At 40.8% G+C, this 21,558-nt stretch overlaps 1 protein-coding gene across 1 annotated transcript in view; it reads right to left on the minus strand.

The window, feature by feature from the left end:
- Positions 1-21,558, minus strand: part of PRKDC (protein kinase, DNA-activated, catalytic subunit) — a 2,064,551-nt gene that overhangs the window by 1,957,129 nt on the left and 85,864 nt on the right. The window contains 2 exon segments of the mRNA XM_053715028.1: positions 17,522-17,686; positions 19,817-19,963. Of these exon segments, the coding sequence (XP_053571003.1) occupies positions 17,522-17,686; positions 19,817-19,963 (312 nt within the window).

Consider the following 21,558-nt stretch of genomic DNA (forward strand, 5'->3'; position numbering starts at 1 on the left):
CATCAATGCTTTTCACAGAGACAGCAATACATTCGCAAGGGAGCATTGTGGGGTGGTGATGCTTATGGTCCTCATTGTATATATTTCTGCAATATTTGATCTCCATATATGGTAAACTGTATGCTTTTCTGTTCAGCCGTAGAAGGTGACACGCAGATTAACCAGCACTTTCTTTGGTGATTTTGTGCACAGAGTGTATTATTGGAAAGTTGCTGTGAAATGTATTTTGCCATATTTCTGCACTGACTGCTTCTCTTGTGTAAAAACAATGTATATGTAAGAGTCTATAGGTTAAATTGTCTTTGCTCCCCTGCTGGTGCTGTATTCTATAGAGACAGGGGTGTTAGCTTAAAAATCTTTCTCTTTTTTATTGTACTGCAAGATATTTGTTCAACCTGCAAGCTAGAAATTGAGGATTTGGAAGTGTATGGAGAAATTCTTAATACCAAACAAAATGGCGAGTAGGAACAAAAATACAGACCGCAGAGCTAAATTAGGTTCTGACGTGGGTACCCAGGCCTCCTCCTTTGACCCTATACCAGAGGGCCATGTCTTAGACCCATACCCCATAGTCCACCCTTTTTCTGCCCAAGATAGAAAACCTTCAGAAGGGGGTTGACACGCTTGCAGAGGAAGTAAAACAGTTTTCGGCAAGAGTGTCAGAGGTAGAGGGGAGGGTATCTGACCTTGAAGACACGCAAGCTGTGAACTCCAATAAAATTGTAGCACTGGAGAAACACACAATAACTCTGCAGCAAAAAATTGATGATCTAGAAAATAGATCACGGTGGAATAACCTCCGCTTGCTAGGTCTGCCTGAATCTATTAAAGCAAACGATATCTTGAAATTTGTTGAAGTCACTCCCCCCTCCTTGTTGGGGATTCCCAGTGGCACCCTGGTTCATAGTGTAGAGAGGGCGCATAGGGTAGGCCCAGAAAGATCAGCCCTAGACCGCAATGCACAAGCAAGGCCTGTAATGATAAAATTCCTACACTTTCAGACCAAAATGGCAATACTCAGAGCGTATAGAAAGATGGAGGAAGTTTCTTTTGAAAACTCTAGGCTCTTGCTATTCCAGGATTACTCTGCAGATTTAATGAAACAACGCAGAGAGTTCTCAGCACTCTGTTCTAAACTACATAGAGAGGGCAGACAGACCTATCTACTTTATCCTGCTAAACTGAAAGTAGCCACCTCTAGAGGTCCTAAATTTTTTGATTCACCACAAGCAGCACAGGAGTTTTTGGATGCAGAGGATGGCTCCAGGAGCCCCAGAAATGCCAGGGGAGGGGAGGGTTAAGGGGAGTCTCTCTGCTGAGAACAAGATGGGACTCTTAATGTTCAGATTTAATTTCTGGCTTACATGGCTAATAAAAGGTTAAGAACACACTCAGGACAGAAATGTTGTTTTACCTGTACACAGGACATGGGTTGGTTCAAATGGTTATGGTTTATACCCAACCCTCTGTTAAATATGAAATGTGATGTAGTACCCTTTCAGAGGGTAGATATAAAGTTTTGCATAAGTTGGTTACAGTTTATGGTTTGGTTGGTGTTCTGCAAACTGCTAAGTTGCGATTGTAATAATGAAAGGAAACGTGTCTGCTGTAACATGTTGCTTCCTACCAGTCATGTTGTAAAATATGCCCTAAAATGGATTCTGATGACAAATTTGTGTTTTACCTCAGCACAGCAGTCAAACTTATCTGGCTGGTGGGGGCTGGCGAGGAGGTGGCGTGCCAAAGGGCTGAACCGGGAGCCTGTACACACGCCAAGGAGGTATGTCAAGGAGGTTGTGTTTTTTTTTGTTTGTTTGTTTTTTTTCTTCTCCTCCCTCTTCCCTCCCCCCTCTTTCCTATCAGACTCAGTCCCCCTCACCCCCTTTTTCTCTCTCCCTGCCCCCCTCTCTACCCCGTGTCATATATTATGCAATTCCCCCCACCCAGAATCATGTATACACACATAGGTCCTAGCCTAAAAACCAAGATTTAATCTATATTCCTGGAATATAGGGGGCATACATTCCCCTGTTAAGAGGAAGTCAATTTTAACCCACCTTAGGAAAAAGCGCGCAGAGATTGCATTCCTGCAGGAGACACATCTTTCAGATGTGGAGCATGATAAGTTGCGGACAGACTGGGTGGGGAGGGTGGAATATGTTTCATACAAATCAGCAAGTAGGGGGGTGGCCATACTTTTTGGTAAGCAATTGGAATATGAAGTATTGGATATACTGAAAGACACAGAGGGCAGATATTTAGTTGAGCAGATTCGCGTTCTAGGAAAAATCTACACATTGTGTAACATCTACGCCCTGAACCAGAAAGACAGGAAGTTTTGGGACACCATAGTGACCACACTCACGCCTTACCTAGGCACACACATCATAATAGGCGGGGATTTCAATCTGGCCCCAAACCCTCACTGTGATAGGCTGAGGGATCCACAGATGGGAAACTGCCCAAAGTACTGGATACATTTGAAAAAGATGTCTTTGCAAGGCTGGGAAACTCTTTAGATGTCTTAGACATCTGGCGACAACACAATTCGGACGGAAGGGACTACACCTGTGTCTCACGGGCGACCCCTTCCATGTCGCGTATTGATCTCTTTTTGATCTCTAACACATTAGTCACTCAAGTGATTGATACAAAAATCGGAGAAGTTGTTGTCTCGGACCATGCCCCCATAGCTCTTTTTCTGGACACAATCCCCAGAATGTGTCACAGGCGCACGTTAAGATTCCCCAAATGCTTAATGAACTCCCAAGAATTCCAACATTACTTAGTACACTGTTGGGATGACTACAGAGCTAACCACATCCAACATTTAAACACACCGGAGTTATTCTGGTCGACGGCCAAAGTTGTTCTCGCAGGTAACATTATTGCTTATCTGGCACGTCGGAAAAAGCAATGCGTGGAGAGAGTCGAACGGCTGCGTGCCGACTTAGCAATTGCCTATCGCGACTATCGCACCGCCCCTTCCACTCAGAAATATCGCCAATATGTTAGTGCTAAAGAGGAGTATGATGCGCTTCTTGCGCATCAAGCCTCCCAGGCGCTTCTACGTACTCGAGGCAAGTATTATTGCTACGGAGATAAATCCGGAAAACTTCTAGCAACGCTGGTAAAGTTGCCCACGTCCTCTAGAAGCATTGCTGCAGTGAGGGTGGGGGGCAGGGTTCTCCGAGATTCTGCTTCAATATCGGAGGCCTTCGCCTCATACTATTCCTCTCTATACTCAAGTGAGCTCCCCTCTCGCACGGAGACGAGGGATAGATTCTGGGAGGCTATCTCCCTCCCCAAGATTTCTGAAGAGCAGTTGGCCAATTTAAATGCTCCCATAGAGAGGGAGGAAATTGAGAGAACCATCATGAACATGTCACTGGGCAAGGCACCAGGCCCTGATGGGCTGCCGATTGAATTCTACCGCCTGCTTAAATCGCAGGTAGCTCCGACTCTTGTAGATCTGTACACGGGTTATTCTAGGGAAGACAAGATACCTGCCCCTGAATTCTTAGCAGCCTCTATCACGTTGATTCCGAAGGCAGGAAAGGATAGCCTGCTGCCAGAGTCTTATAGGCCGATCTCCTTACTAAACTCGGACTACAAGATCCTTACCAAACTGTTTGCTGAGAGGCTGAAATTTATCCTACCTAGCATCATACATGAGGACCAAACAGGCTTCATGCATGCGCGATCGTCAGTGGTCAACATGCGAAGGGTTCTACAGGTAATCCAGCACTTTTGGGCCGGATCTCGAGATGCCAGGGGGGTGGACAGACCGGAGGCCTTCCTGCTGTCATTGGACGCGGAGAAGGCCTTCGATCGCATGGAATGGAGTCATCTACTTGACACCCTGACCCGGGCCAACTTTTCTGGCCCCTTCCCTACCCTCATTCAAAATCTCTATCACTCCCCTCTTGCAAACGTACTGGTGAACAATGTCCTGTCATCTAGTTTTCAGCTACACAGAGGGACTAGACAGGGGTGTCCATTATCACCACTGCTTTTTAATATAGCACTGGAACCCCTGGCTATTAAATTGCGGCAGCATTTCCCCGGCATTGACATAGCAGGAGCCCCACAGCATCTGGCGCTTTATGCAGATGATATGCTCCTCTTTGTACAAGACCCCCGGGCACATTTACACAATATTGTGACAGATCTGGCCGACTTCAGACTTTTTTCGGGCTACAAAATAAATGTACAAAAGTCGGAAATTCTCTGGCTTAACAAAGTAGCAGGCCCTGACGTCAAGTACCCCTTTACGGTGGCCAAACATGATATTACATACCTGGGCATCAAGCTCTCGGCTAATCCCAACAAACTATATGCTAATAACTTGACCCCTATCTGTGCTAAATTACAAGCTCAGATGAATGGTTGGAAGGCCCTGCCGCTCTCTTTATCTGGGAGAATCGGCCTAATTAAAATGGTGGTTCTTCCTAGGCTACTGTACCCGTTACTCATGCTCCCACTACTTCTGAGCAAATCGGATATTAAACTCTTAAACACCGCGGCAAAAGGTCTTGTTTGGCAGTGAAAGAAACCACGGATTTCGAGGGATAAGCTAAGCATGACTCTTCTTAATGGAGGGTTAGCCCTCCCAGACTTTAGACTTTATAACTGGGCCGCACTGGTCCGCTTGGTGGTAGACTGGCAGGTGGGCACACATCACTTCTGCCGACCGAATTTGGAGCAAGCGATACTGGGGGATGTGTCTTTGGCTTACCTTCCACATGTCGCGGACACAAAATCCCTGAGGGCCTTGGGCCTCAATGTGATGTTCACAGACCCACTGAAAGCTTGGCAACTGGCGCATAGATACCCGAGTAGGGCTTGTCATGCCTCATATTATCTACCTATCCGAAAAAATCCAGACTTCCCGGTGGGATCTGAGACCCTACCTTTTAGAGTCTGGGAGGAAAAGGGGCTGAAGTCACTTAAAAATTTGATGGACCCCCTTACTAGAACAACCAAGACATTCGGAGATTTGCAGAGGAAATTTGACTTGCCCAGAACTAACTTTTACGCCTTTCTCCAGGTACGCCATTACATCGGAGAGCTGGTGAGAAATAACCCAGATTTCTGGGAGGGCTCGCCCTTTCGTCTCACTCAATCACTATATGCGATGGGCAGGTTCTCACTTTCGGAAATATACCAAACATTTCTGCAGCATCGCCTTGTTGGCCTCCAGCCATCAATATCAGAGGGGTGGGCCAGAGAGGGACTGGTGGGGGTCACATGGGTAGAGATAAGAAACAGTATGGAAAAAACAAAAAGAGCGACACTATCAGCAATGTATAGGGAATCCCAGGTACGCTTCCTACATAAAGCCTACTTCACACCGAGGGTGATGGCAAAATGGATGCCCAACTGCCCGAATAGATGTGTTAAGTGTGCAATGGTCAACCCGAACCTTTTGCATTATATATGGGAATGTCCACCGGTTAGGCAGTACTGGGGTAAAATCCAGTTCTGGATGAAGCAAAAGTTACAGATACAGCTTAACTTACAACCTGAAACTGTTATATTTCTGAATTGGGACAACAGTTATGATTCATTGCTGAGCTTAGTTATTCTGGTGGCTAGAAAGCACATACTAAAACAATGGATATCAAAAGTGGGCCCTTCCTTCAAGGGTTTTAAAAACCTGTTACAAACCCAACTGTTCATAGAACAAATGGATGTTAGATTTGATGTACTACACAGGTTGAGTTTATTTTTGCGCAAATGGCGCAGGCTTCTCCTAACCTTTGAACTAGAGATACAGAGGCTGATTTTAACGCCATTTAGGGACTCTGTGATCTTCATGGAAGACTCCTTAAGGGGTGACTGGAAACACCTGTTCCGTGGAGGAGACACTAGATATTCAGCACCATATCCTATGGTCCCCCCCTGCCTCTATATGACGTATCCTTCTCTTTCATCCCGATACCGTTCTACCCCCTCCTCCCCCCACCCTCTTTTTTTTTTTTTCTCCTTGGCCAGGCCCCACAGCCCAGCATGGACACGACTGCAGACGCGGTCCCTCATTGGTAGTGATATGGTTATGGTTAGTTAGGTAGAGTTAGTTAGTTAAAAGTTTTACAGAAAAAAGTTAAGAAAATGTTTAGGAGAAATCTGCACTTATAGAAGTATACCTTTTTATGACTTACTCGTGTACTTGCACAAACTAGAAAAACCTGTTGAGACGGAGAATATTCTACATTGTATGGTCCTTAAATAACAAAGCAGGTGATAGAATGGTTGTAAATGACTGTAACGTGTATTTATGTATTTTTGTACACCAATGTATATGTGTGCTTTTTTCTCCTTAATAAAAATATTTAAAAAAAAAAAAAAAAAAAAACGTTTAAACATGCCAGCAAACGTTTTATATTGTAAATATAAAAGAGTATTACCTCAGAAAGTAAGCATGATACCAGTCGCTATTAAATCACTGTATTCAGGCTTACCTTACATAAATTTGGCATCAGCAGCATTTTCTAGCATTCACATCTTCTAGAAAAATCTTAACTGCACATACCTCATAGCAGGATAACCTGCACGCCATTCCCCCGCTGAAGTTATCTCTCTCTTCAGTCATGTGTGAGAACAGCAATGGATCTTAGTTACAACCTGCTAAGATCATATAAATCACAGGCAGATTCTTCTATTTTTCTGCCTGGAACAAAATAGTACAACTCCGGTACCATTTAAAAATAATAAACTTTTGATTGAAGTAAAATAACAGCTACATTTCACCACTTCTCTCTTACTACCTCCATGTTTGTTGAGAGTTGCAAGAGAATGACTGGATATGGCAGTTAGGGGAGGAGCTATATAGATGTCTCTGCTGTGGGTGTCCTCTTGCAACTTCCTGTTGGGAATGAGAATATCCCACAAGTAATGGATGATCCGTGGACTGGATACACCTTACAAGAGAAACATCAGTGTAAACAGGCACTGCATAGTATTTATCCAATTTACACAATTTCTCTCGGACTACAATGGCGTCACAGTCATCCAGAGTTGCTAAAACCTCCCTGAGCAACATGCGGAGGTGTTCAAGCTTAAATTTAAATGTAGACATATCAGAATCAGGTTGAAGTGTCTTCCCTGAGTCAGAAAAATCACCCACAGATAGAAGCTCTCCTGCTTCGGCTTCTGCACATTGTGAGGGTATATCAGACATAGCTACTAAAGCGTCAGAGAGCTCTGTATTTGTTCTAGCCCCAGAACTGTCTCGCTTTCCTTGTAACCCTGGCAGTTTGGACAATACTTCTGTAAGGGTATGATTCATAACTGCCGCCATGTCTTGTAAAGTATACGCAATGGGCGCGCTAGATGTACTTGGCGTCCCTTGAGCGGGAGTTATAGGCTCTGACACGTGGGGAGAGTTAGTCGGCATAACTTCCCCCTTGTCAATTTCCTCTGGTGATAAATCTTTTAAAGCCAGAATATGGTCTTTATAACTTATAGTACGATCAGTACATTTGGTACACATTCTAAGAGGGGGTTCCACAATGGCTTCTAAACATAATGAACAAGGAGTTTCCTCTATGTCAGACATGTTTAATAGATTAGTAATGAGACCAGCAAGCTTGGAAAACACTTTAATTAATGTGAAAAAACAGAATATAAAAAAAGGTACTGTGCCCTTAAGGGAAAAAAACAAACACAAAAACTGCAAAACAGTGAAAAAAAGCAGTTAACTTTATGAAATTTTTACAGTGTGTATAACAGACTAAAATAGCATTGCACCCACTTGCAAATGGATGATTAACCCCTCAGGCTCAAAAACGAAGCAAAAAAACGGTAAAACCGTTATAACAGTCACAAGCAAACTGCCACAGCTCTACTGTGGCTCCTACCTTCCCATAAAACGAATTTTGTAGGCACAAAAACCCCCTTACAGAGGTCCAATATGTCAGGGGACTCCTTTAGGGAAGCTGGATGTCTCAGAATGTAAAAACAACTGCGCAATTAAAGCGTGAAAATAGGTCCCTCCCACCATGCACTCAAAGTGAAAGGGCCATAAATAACTACTCCTAGGAGAAATCTAGTCAGCCATGTGGAAAACTAGGCCCCAAATAAAGATTTATCACCCTCAGTAAAAAAACGTTCTTTATATATTATGCAAACGTTTTACATACTAAGCCATAATAGCAAGTAATATGAATATTCCCCTTTACTGCAAGCATGATGCCAGTCGTTTGTTAAATCAATGCAATCAGGCTTACCTTAAATATATCAGGCACTGTCAGCATTTTCTAGGTCTTATCTCTCTAGAAAAAAATATACTGAACATACCTCAGAGCAGTTAATTCTGCAGGCCGTTCCCCCAGCTGAAGTTTCCCCATATGCTTAAGTTATGTGTGAGAACAGCAGTGGACCTTAGTTACAACCTGCTAAGATCATCAAAAACCTCAGGCAAAACTCTTCTTCTAATTTCTGCCTGAGGTAAAAAACAGTACAACGCCGGTACCGTTTAAAAATAACAAACTTTTGATTGAAGATAAACTACACTAATTCACCACATCTCTCTTGATACTTCCCTTGTCGAGAGCTGCAAGAGTATGACTGGGGGTGGCAGTTAGGGGAGGAGCTATATAGACAGCTCTGCTGTGGGTGATCCTCTTGCAGCTTCCTGTTGGGAAGGAGCATATCCCACAAGTAATGGATGAATCCGTGGACTGGATACACCTTACAAGAGAAATAATGTTTTATAAATGTTTGGCTAATATAATGTTATATAATTCTGCACTATGTGCAGAATTATATAACATTATTTTTAAAGTTTACTGACACTTTAAGGAGCATTAATAATCCATAGAGCATTGGATAAGCGCTAACCCAAAGACCGGCCAATCACCCAGACATTAAACCAAGGAGTAATCACTCCCACACCGGATGCGCCAAACAGATTTTCAGTCACAATAGTCCCATACAAAAACAAACTGAAAAAATAAGAATATCTACAGTCACAATATATAGGGTATTCAAGACTGTGTGGCCTGCTTCCTCTTCAAAGAACATCTCCCAAAGCAGTCTGAAAAAACAAAAGAGAAGAAGGTGCCCCAATAGTTAAGTATGTCACTGTAACAAGTATCATAGAAAAACATAAATTAAGCTTACCTGATAATTTCATTTCCATCTGTGGGAGGAGAGTCCATGGCTTCATTCATTACTTGTGGGAATTAAGAACCTGGCCACCAGGAGGAGGCAAAGACACCCCAGCCAAAGGCTTAAATACCTCCACCACTTCCCTCATCCCCCAGTCATTCTGCCAAGGGAACAAGGAACAGCAAAAGAAATAGGGTATAAATGGTGCCAGAACAAAAATAAATTTAGGTCTGCCCACCAGAGAAACGGGCGGGAGCCGTGGACTCTCCTCCTACAGATGGAAATTAAATTATCAGGTAAGCATAATTTATGTTTTTCATATTAATGGGAGGAGAGTCCACGGCTTCATTCATTACTTGTGGGAAACAAATACCCAAACTCTAGAGGACACTGAATGAAGAAAAATGGGAGGGCAAAAGGAGGCGGGCCTTAAACTGAGGGCACCACAGCCTGCAAAACCTCTCTCTCAAAAGCTGCTTCCACTGAAGCAAAGACATCAAATTTGTAAAATATAGCAAAAGTATGTAAGGAGGACCAAGAAGCCGCCTTACAAATCTTCTCCATAGAGGCCTCATTCTTAAAGGCCCATGAAGAAGCCACAGCCTAGTTGAGTGAGCCGTAATCCTCTGAGGAGGCTTATGTCCCACTGTCTCATAGGCCAAGCGAATAATGCTCCTCAACCAAAAGGATAGGGAATAATATTTACAAAGTCTCTCTGCAAAACACATACTGACAATAATAATTGAAGTGAATTATATACAGTACTACTCCATAACCTCCTGATAATTCCCTAGACATCAAAAAGCAGCTTCTAAAACCTTACAAACAAAATACAAATCATACTTGAGTATAAAATACCCATAACTAAACAGAATTTTTTTTTTTATAATAATAATAATAATAATAATAATAATATTAGGGAATATAACCCAATACCCCAAAAAGCTAATCATAGTGTAAAATAACAGTGGGACAATTTGTAAAAAATCTAAACAATTTCTTAAATCTATAAAGAAATTGGACAATATATAAAAAACAAATACATATTAATGCCTAAATTTATAAATTAAACAGTGCCCTACCAAAAAATGTGGAGAGGGAAAACTATTACTGTACTCACACTGGACATAACCCAAAAATCCTAACTGTCCATGATCAAATTCATTATTCACTAGGTGATAATAATTAACAATAATAAAATTACCTCTTACCACCCAAAATGTATTTCGTTGACCCAGTGTTGTATACAATAACTATAAAAAACAATCATAATGAGAAAAGATCAAATCTCTGTGACTAATAGTGAAAAAAACATAATTTATGTAAGAACTTACCTGATAAATTCATTTCTTTCATATTGGCAAGAGTCCATGAGCTAGTGACATATGGGATATACAATCCTACCAGGAGGGGCAAAGTTTCCCAAACCTCAAAATGCCTATAAATACACCCCTCACCACACCCACAATTCAGTTTAACGAATAGCCAAGCAGTGGGGTGATAAAGAAAGGAGTAGAAAGCATCAACAAAGGAAATTTGGAAATAATTGTGCTTTATACAAAAAATCATAACCACCATAAAAAGGGTAGGCCTCATTGACTCTTGCCAATATGAAAGAAATGAATTTATCAGGTAAGTTCTTACATAAATTATGTTTTCTTTCATGTAATTGGCAAGAGTCCATGAGCTAGTGACATATGGGATATCAATACCCAAGATGTGGAGTCTTCCACTCAAGAGTCACTAGAGAGGGAGGGAATAAAAATAAAAACAGCCATATTCCGCTGAAAAAATGAATCCACAACACAAAAAAAATAAGTTTATTTCATTTTTGAAAGAAAAAAACTTAAAACAAAAGCAGAATAATCAAACTGAAAAAGCTGCCTGAAGAACTTTTCTACCAAAAACTTATCCGAAGAAGCAAATACATCAAAACGGTAGAATTTAGTAAATGTATGTAGAGAGGACCAAGTCGCCGCTTTGCAAATCTGATCAACTGAAGCTTCATTCTTAAAAGCCCACGAAGTGGAGACCGATCTAGTAGAATGAGCTGTAATTCTCCGAGGCGGGGCCTGACCCGACTCCAAATAAGCTTGATGAATCAAAAGTTTCAACCAAGAAGCCAAGGAAATAGCAGAAGCCTTCTGACCTTTCCTAGGACCAGAAAATAAAACAAATAGACTGGAAGTCTTCCTGAAATCTTTAGTAGCTTCCACATAATATTTCAAAGCTCTTACCACATCCAAAGAATGTAAGGATATTTCCAAAGAATTCTTAGGATTAGGACACAAGGAAAGGACAAAATTTCTCTATTAATGTTGTTAGAATTCACAACCTTAGGTAAAAATGTAAGAGAAGTCCGCAAAACTGCCTTATCCTGATTAAAAATCAGAAAAGGAGACTCACAAGAAAGAGCAGATAGCTCAGAAACTCTTCTAGCAGAAGAGATTGCCAAAAGGAACAACACTTTCCAAGAAAGTAGTTTAATGTCCAAAGAATGCATAGGCTCAAATGGAGGAGCCTGTAAAGCCTTCAGAACCAAATTAAGACTCCAAGGAGGAGAAATTGATTTAATGACAGGCTTAATACGAACTAAAGCCTGTACAAAACAGTGAATATCAGGAAGTATAGCAATCTTTCTGTGAAATAAAACAGAAAGAGCGGAGATTTGACCTTTCAAGGAACATGCAGACAAACCCTTATCCAAACCATCCTGAAGGAACTGTAAAATCCTAGGAATTCTAAAAGAATGCCAGGAGAATTTATGAGAAGAACACCATGAAACGTAAGTCTTCCAAACTCTACAATAAATCTTTCTAGAGACAGATTAACGAGCTTGTAACATAGTATTAATCACTGAGTCAGAGAAACCTCTATGACTTAGAACTAAGCGTTCACTTTCCATACTTTCAAATTTAATGATTTGAGATCCTGATAGAAAAACGGATCTTGAGATAGTAGGTCCGGCTGTAACGGAAGTGGCCAATGCGGGCAACTGGACATCTGAACTAGATCCGCATCCCAAAAGCTGTGTGGCCATGCTGGAGCCACCAGCAACACAAAAGACTGTTCCATGATGATTTTGAAGATCACTCTTGGAAGGAGAACTAGAGGCGGGAAGATGTAAGCAGGATGATAACACCAAGGAAGTGTCAGTGCATCCACTGCTTCCGCCTGAACATCCCTGGACATCCCTGGACAGTTTCTTGTTTAGATGAGAGGCCATGAGATCTATCTCTGGAAGACCCCACATCCGAACAATCTGAGAAAACACATCTGGATGGACAGACCACTCCCCTGGATGTAAAGTCTGGCGGCTGAGATAATCCGCCTCCCAATTGTCTACACCTGGGATATGCACCGCAGAGATTAGACAGGAGCTGGATTCCGCCCAAGCAAGTATCCGAGATACTTCTTTCATAGCTTGGGGACTGTGAGTCCCACCCTGATGATTGACATATGCCACTGTTGTGATATTGTCTGTCTGAAAACAAATGAATGGTTCTCTCTTTAGCAGAGGCCAAAACTGAAGAGCCCTGAGAATTGCACGGAGTTCTAAAATATTTATTGGTAATCTCGCCTCTAGAGATTTCCAAACCCCTTGTGCTGTCAGAGATCCCCAAACAGCTCCCCAACCTGAAAGACTCCCATCTGTTGAGATCACAGTCCAGGTTGGCCGAACAAAAGAAGCCCCTTGAACCAAACGATGGTGATCTATCCACCATGTCAGAGAGTGTCGTACAATGGGATTCAAGGATATTAATTGTGATATCTGTGTATAATCCCTGCACCATTGATTCAGCATGCAAAGCTGTAGAGGTCTCATGTGAAAATGAGCAAAGGGGATCGCATCCTATGCTGCAGTCATGAGACCTAAAACTTCCATGCACATAGCCACTGAAGGGAATGACTGAGACTGAAGGTGCCGGCATGCTGCGACCAATTTTAAACGTCTATTGTCTGTTAGAGACAGAGTCATGGACACTGAATCTATCTGGAAGCCTAAAAAGGTGACCCTTGTCTGAAGAATCAATAAACTTTTTGGTAAATTGATCCTCCAACCATGTTTCCGAAGAAACAACACTAGTTGATTCGTGTGAGATTCTGCAGTATGTAAAGACTGAGCTAGTACCAAGATATCGTCCAAATAAGGAAACACCGCAATACCCTGTTCTCTGATTACAGATAGTAGGGCACCCAGAACCTTTGAAAAGATTCTTGGAGCTGTTGCTAGGCCAAATGGAAGAGCAACAAATTGGTAATGCTTGTCTAGAAAAGAGAATCTCAGAAACTGATAGTGTTCTGGATGAATCGGAATATGAAGGTATGCATCCTGCAAGTCTATTGTGGACATATAATGTCCTTGCTGAACAAAAGGCAGAATAGTCCTTATAGTCACCATCTTGATCGTTACATAACGATTCAAAATTTTCAGATCCAGAACTGGTCTGAATAAATTGTCTTTTTTGGTACAATGAATAGGTTTGAAAAAAAAACCAAACCTTGTTCCTGAGGAGGAACTGGCATGATTACCCCTGAAGACTCCAGGTCTGAAACACACTTCAGAAAAGCCTGAGCGGCACGATACCACACAAGGCAGGGGGAACCCACTTAACAGAGGAAGACCTCTGGGGCACTAGGTGGATACTGTGGTATGCCCCAATCTCCCTAAGGGGAGGAGAAAGCCAAATATAACCGCTCACCCGCCCACAGGAATGAAGTGTGAGGCAGCAGACAGACGGCAAAGGCAATACCGATTGTAGATGAACCATCCGGCTGCAACAGACGGCCCAGTAGAAAAACAAACAGCCATGGAGCACACATTTAAGGTGCAAATAGCTGCAACAGATGGCGACTGCAATCTCCCGCTTGCTAGGCAGCTAAACTGCCCATCAGGCTGTTTCCAAGTCTCCGATAAGAGAAAAACAAAAAATCCCTGAAAGGGCAAGTGGAAGTCTCAGAAACCGGAAAGACTGAACCGCCCAAAACCCATCTAAGAGATTCAATCAGATATCCAAGAAAAGAACATGTCGGAAGAACCGGACATCCGGAAACCGGAGCCAGCTACAAGGTAGTAACCCCTGAGGAACCATAGGGATACCTCATATGGAGAACCTGTACCCAAGGAGATGCAACCACAGCCATATCCAAAGGTCCTTGGACACATGACGTTCACTAAGCATCCTAGAAAAAGAGAGCATATCTCCTAAAGGCTCGAGGGACAACACCCAGAATTAGAGCTCAAAAATATATAATCCAGTATGAGAAGATAAAATAGTCTCCCAACAATCCCTTCAGCGTCAACCTCCCGGAAATCCCCACAGCTCAAGGAATTAATGATGGACGAGCCTCACAATTCCTGTCGAGTGACAGATAAAATCAAAACACAGACGAGAAACTGTAGGAGAAAGAAAAAGCCCGTAAATGCCCAAACTTCCCGAACAGATGACCCCCCCCCCAATCATCCCCAAGGCGGGGAAAAAAGAAGCCCAGAGCCGGCGCTTGTGCAAGGCAGGAAAGGCAATCGCCTTAGGGCGCCTCCAGCAGGTGGGAGCCGAGAGCGGGAGATGCCGAAGTGGATCTGCCTGAAAGCATGAGTAAAAATGTTTATGTTGCCATGCGCTGCAGCTGAGCTGCCTGTAGGGTGCGCACACATAAGAGCCGGAGGAGTCAAGACACAGCTCAATCAACATTCATCTCTATCTGCGCCCCTGGCTGCAACTTCCTACATGGCTACATTGCTATGTGGCGTGTGCCGTATGGAGCACTCTTGCGCTGCCTAAGCAGTCAGTGTGGAGTCTGAGAGGGAAATCATGCTTTGCATGCCTGGTGCTGCGTGACTCACTGACAGTCACCCCTTTAAGTGAAAAAATTCTTGAGCCACGAGTGACATCCAGACGGCCAGACCGGTACTGAAGGGAGGTAGGAGGGCAGGGGTCTGGTATGGGGGCAGGGGGAAATTAGAATGCACAGGGCTGCATGAGAGGACAGTGTTGTGTGTGAGATTTGACCGGACAGTTTTAAGTGCACAATTGTTTTAGCTCTCTGCAATTCTGCCTATCTTCCACCTTTAATTTGTTCAGGGAGAGTGCATGGGGTTAATAGGGAACTGCCTTGTCAGAGACATCAATGCTAACAGGTCTGTCGTGCTGCGGAGGAGGGACATCTTCTAAAGTTGTAGAGAGAGACAATAAATTAACGGGGGAAGGAAGAGTAGGAAGCCAGGCCAGCAGCTGGAATGTCTGCTCATTTCTTCTTTTTTTTTAAAAACTTCTTTGCTCCCTACCTCTGACATATGAGCTGCAACGGACCTACACCTTGGCCCTGCTATATGTAAGAGCCAGAGTTGTGAACCTTACTACAGTTTGTGAATTTTTTTTAATTACTTTAGTCTAGGAAGTCAAAGTATTTAACCCCTTGCTCACCATAGAGGGCTGTCATACCTTATGTTAGTAGTAGATGTGCAGCCCTCTAAGGCAGTCAAGTGCTTAAATAATTTGATTTAAAAGTTTACTTATACTATTAATAATGTAATAATTTTATTTTTTAATTTTATGCTAACACCTTTAATTATTTAATCACTGCATTAAAAATGTTAAATGGTCTATGCATCCTGAAAAGGAGGGTTAATATTTTAATGTTTTCTATTTTTTGTTTTTTTTAGTAAAATTAATATATTTATCTAAATATTTTAGTACAATTTTGGGCTAGTATTTCCCCTTAAATGGTAAAAGTTTTTCATATGTGTGTGTGTTTGTGCATCTATTGTTTTTAATAACTTAAATATATATTAATCCCCCATGTGTGTGTATATAATGCTTTTAATACCCGCCCCCACCGCCACATCCCTCCAGTTCTTAGCTTTGGTGTTCAGTATTTTTGTGGAGGACACCTGGCAACCTTGGCCAGCGGCGGCAGAGTGATTTCGGTGTGGCCCGGGAGCGGCACTGTGATTGACTGCTGATTATTTTGAACTGAAGTTTGGCAAGTGGCTACCTGCCTTGTGCCTTCTGTTATACCGTACAAATTGGTCAGTACTAGCTTTGTCCCTGTGGTTAAAAGTTTTTAATATGCGTTTGTCTAGTATGTTCTGTAAATGCCCCAGGTGTATAAATATTAAATATGGCTTACATTAGTTCAATGTGCTTGTCCTGATGCATCCACCTACCCACGCCCACACACATACATACACTTATATATAAACCCATACACACACATATGCTTATTCACACACTACAAACATACACGCATACACTCACATACACTACTCGCACACATACGCACCACTACACACACAAACTTACATACAAATACATACACACACATACATACACATTCACACACTGCAAATACATACACATATACACTGACATACATACATACATACATTACTCACACACACAAATACAAATATATACACACATACATACACATTCACACACTACAAACATACTCACATACATTCATACATACTGTACATACCACTCATGCACATACGCATTACGCACCATTACACACACACACTTACATACATTCACACACATGCACAGATGGACAGACATACACACATAAATACAGACATACACATACAGGGATGTCTGCACACACACATACATACATGCACTACTCGAACACTAGCACACACAGAAATATACATTCAAATGGGGAATATATAATCTCTATAATTATAGATAAAATAGTTATCTGTAGGTTTTGTTAGAACATCTCTGTAACAGTTTGTCAAAGACTAGAAATTGAATGGTTTGTAATCGGGAAGGGGGGCGGCAAAATGTATCCTCACCTGTGTGGTCAAAAATCCTAGCACCGGCCCTGAAGAAGCCTAAGACACCTCAAGCCCTTAAGGAAGAGATACCGTTATCAAGGCCTCAAAAAATACATTCAGAGATAAAAATCGCCCCAACCTGGTTCCTCAGATGTCCAAGGAGTCATCTAAACCTCCAGTCCCATTGGGAATTGAGAACCCTAGCTCCGAGGCCAAAAGGACCTCTGGAAACCCCAGAGTAATCTTTTAGAATGATCCGCTTTTGGAACCTCGCCAACAATCAGGCACAGGACAATGAGGACAGAGTACTCTCTCTCTGATACCCCACCCAAAAGAAGAAACGAGAACCAGCCTGACGTCTAGGAACGAAAGGCCTCCTCTACCATGTTTAAGCCCTTCAAGGGGCAGAGCCAGCTGTGGACTCTCCCCTTTTAAGAAGAAAATGTAGGTTAAAAATCAATAAAAGCAAGTACTCCTCATGCTTGAAAATTTTTCTGGTTCCAAACAAATAAAAAAAAAAGAAAACAGTATTGAATTACAGCAGCTATAATAATGTATTCTTATTTTTAATACAGTACAATATGATCAAGTAAATTATTTGAATCAAAACTGCTTTCTACTTACAGAGTCCAAATGAAGTATCACACTTGCAATAGATTGGAGAAAGTTAGGTAACTGATAAACATTGTCCTCTTCAGTATCAGCTTCTGTAAGGTACATTTGCTTGCAGCGTTGAATAAGCTCAATATACATTAAATCAACGTTGTTCGCATTCACTGCTTTACAGGGCTTTATGGAAAAAACAGTTAAAATGTGAATAAGAATCAAAGTGAAATGATGTAAAAATATAAATGAAAATGTAATCTTAACTTATCCATTCCTCAATAATTCCTAGAGTAGCATTTGCCAAGAAAGATTGCAAACAAATATTGGTTACAAAACTGTTCAATTATAACAGAGGTAGAAATATCAGCATTATAGGTCAGTCTAGATTGCTTATATCAGGGTTCAACAAATACTGGGCACCAAAGTAACATTTTAATGGACTTCAACCATTGCATGTAAGGTGAATGGGGTCACAGTTACTTCACTCACCTTAGCTGCATACACTAACATATTAAATCTACTACTCCCATTTATATCTACTGTAAACCCAATTACCTTGTGTAATTAACCAATATTATTATAGCACAGAAGGAGATCAGGAGCATTAGTGTGAAACTGTGAATGATGAAAAACACCCCTGTGTCATGCACCCCTTTGCCTCATAACTATTGTCAAGGCAAGCCTCTGTAATGCCACTCTTCCAAGGTTTAAGAAAAGCTTATATCTCTTTGCTCAAGGAGATCTTTCACATTTTTGGTTTTTCTTTTAATTACATATATATATGAGAAAGACTGGTAGTCAGAAAAGGCTGGGGATTAACGGATTTAAAAACTTTGATATATTTAAGAAGCATTTAAATAGACAGTGGTAAGTTTTGAAGATGACAGAACAGAGATGTATGAAGAGGAACATCAATTTGAAATCAATAGGGCATATCAACATAGCACTTAGTTAAAATGAAAAGCTTCAAATAATAGTGTGCAAAGTAATTTACTTTTACATGGGATAGGAGGAATAAGCTTCTGTACTAGTCAAACTATGAATTCTAGTTTTAGATAAAAAGCCTAACAAATACTTCTTAGGCCTATTACTCTATGTATAGAAAAATTATTTATGAAAGAATTTTCAGTCTGCTTTGTCGGTCCAAGATACATGGTTTACCCTGTAAAATTGTAGGTTAGAGAATGAGAGGTGACTTTGTTATGTTTTTCTAAACACCTAAGCTATAAGTAGAGGCAAAGTCACACTGCCTTAGAGCCATGTGTTTTAATATGTACCAATAAAACTATATTTTTTTATTTACATGCTCAGTGTGCAACGGTTTTCTTTTCTCCTGGAAGCGAAGTCACACCCCTTGATCTACTCAGCTAGACATCATGTTTAATAAAACAAGCCTCCCAACAAGTTTCTGTATTACAGGGAATGTTCTTGCTTACCATGTCCTGCTATAAAAAGTAACATCCAGAGGGCAGAACACCCTATTGCAACACAAAATGATATTCAGTCTGGAGATGGTCTATAGCCCTAAACTTCCAACTCAAACTGAAACTAATACTTTGTACAAAAGAAAAGGGAGAAGGCAAAACAGTCTGAGGACCACTAAAAGGGACAGTAAACGCTTTAATATTGCAATATATAATTATGTATTGTACAACAGCTTTGCAATATACTTTAATTATTCTCCCCTTTCCTGTTATTTAATTATGAAAACTGTGGGTTTTCCAGTTATAGTGCACATGTACGGCTTTACAAGACTAATTCTCCAACATATCTGTCCCTAATTGACATCAGTAGAGATGATTAGAAGAACTGCAAAGCATAATGGCCCTGATTAGGCAAGAAGTGGGTGGATTTTGGCTATTGAAAAACAATTGCAACAAACAAGCTGTTTATGCATTCAACATTTTTTCACACTCATCTAATATGTTAAATAATTACACCATTGCAGACAACTATTATCATTTCAAGGTGTTGACTGTACCTTTAGCATGGAGTTTCAGCTGAGCTCTTTTATAAAATACACATGTAGGTGTGGTGGTTTAGCACCTAGGTAGCACTTGCTAATTGGTAGCTAAAAGTAGCCACCAATCAAGCAAACACTACACAGGGTGCTGACATTTTTTTTGTTCAGCTCCTAAGCTTACATTCCTGCTTTATTAAATAAAGATAGCAAGAAAACGAAGAAAATTTGATAATAGGAGTAAATTAGAAAGTTGCTTAAAATTGCATGCTCTATCTGAATCTGGTTTGCTAAGTGTTTACATTTTTTTTTACAAGGTAGGAAAGTATTTAAAAAAACAAAAAAACATATACCGCTGCAAAAAGTCCATATCCTCGTATAGCAATTGACAATTCTTTGTTGTTGGATTCCATTTTCCGAATTATATCATAGAACTGCTTCATAAAGAACTGAAGCTTGCTTTTGTGGGCTTCTGCATCATTGGTAACAAGCATAGCAATCTATGGGGAAAAGAAAACAAATGTTACAAAATGCATACACTAGAGGTAATATAATAATTTAAAAAGAACCAAACTGAGTTTAGCCATACACAAAAAAACAAGCAAAAGCAACCAAACATCAGGTTTTGCTGTCTATAAATTTGAGGAACTATGAAAAATATATTATTTCTATGGATTATTATGGATAAGGGAAAAGGAATAGAGCCTGGTAAGTATTACCCAGGGATATGAGCCAAGATATAGAAATTGCTTATGAGAATTTCTAGTTATATTGGCTCCCCTAGTAATACTTACCAGTGAGAAGATTATAGAATAATAAAATTAAAATTACATAGGGTAAGGGTAAGGAAAAATGCAAATACAAAAATATAATGCAAAGCATAATAAAGATAATTTAGGATAATATAGAATATAAAATCTTGTGGCCAAACTTAGCAAAAATTGATTGGCAAACATCAAGTTTATAGTGGTAAACAGGTATGATGCGATTTCAAGATTGCATCCTGACAAATCTCTTCAGGTGCAGAATCTGCCTCCAGTGCCCAAGATGTGGCAATGCCTTCGTAGAATGTGTCCTGAGCCCATACAGAACTTGTTCACCTTTTTGCTTATAAGGCCTGGAGACGGTTTGAACAAACCACCCAGAAATGGTATACTTTGCAAGTGCTTGCCCTTGTCGTGGACCTTTAGGAATGATGATCTGTCTTATGTATTGATTGTGTTATCTTCACATAAACATGCTAACAGAAAACCACATCCCAGCAATACAGGGATTTCCTATATATAAAATAATATCCCGGCTCTTCCTTATGGAACTCAGAGATGACCTTAGCAAGGAATTTAAGAACAATCCATATAATTACCTTATCTTGGTGAAAGACAAAAAAAATGGTTATTTGATAGAGAGAGTCTGCAACATGTCTAGCTGATGTAAAAGCCACCAAAAAAAAAAAAAAAAAGTATTTTAAGATAGGAAACAGTGTTTTGGTTCTAATGGTGTCTCCAACACTAAAGGAAGATGCTAAGATAATTGCTCTATTACAGTGTTCTCCCCAAGACTTTTTTTAATGTTTGGACCAACCGGCTAAAATTTTGGTCAAACATGAGCTAATGTTAAATTTTTTAAAGTTCATTGCCCAAATTATAATGAAATATGTTTATGTTAAACTATGCAATTAAGTTGTGCTTTGAATAGCCAAAAAATGTTATAATATTAGAAACATTTACACTGCACCCACCCGGATGGCACAATTGTATGTGGAGGATACTATTAGAAGGATGAATATGAGCCAGGGCTTGGGAAGAAATTTATTTTTACTGTCTCCTGAGCCCATTTTATTCTTTAAATGGTTGAAATTGCAGAAACCTGGGACTTGAAGAGTACTAGCAATAAGGCCTTGTAGAAAACCATTGTGAAGAAATTCAAGTTGCTGGGATAATTCTATATATGCTGTGGAAGCATTATGCTGGACCATACAAACAGAGATGATTGTCCCAAATTCTGTAGTTCCCTTTAGATGCAGTCTTCTTTCTGGCCTTCAAAAGCGTATAAATAACAGGAGACAAACTATTCATCAGCTGCAATCTGGAGATTT

The sequence above is a fragment of the Bombina bombina genome, chromosome 5 (genome assembly GCF_027579735.1).
Source record: "Bombina bombina isolate aBomBom1 chromosome 5, aBomBom1.pri, whole genome shotgun sequence".
Lineage (NCBI taxonomy): Eukaryota > Metazoa > Chordata > Amphibia > Anura > Bombinatoridae > Bombina > Bombina bombina.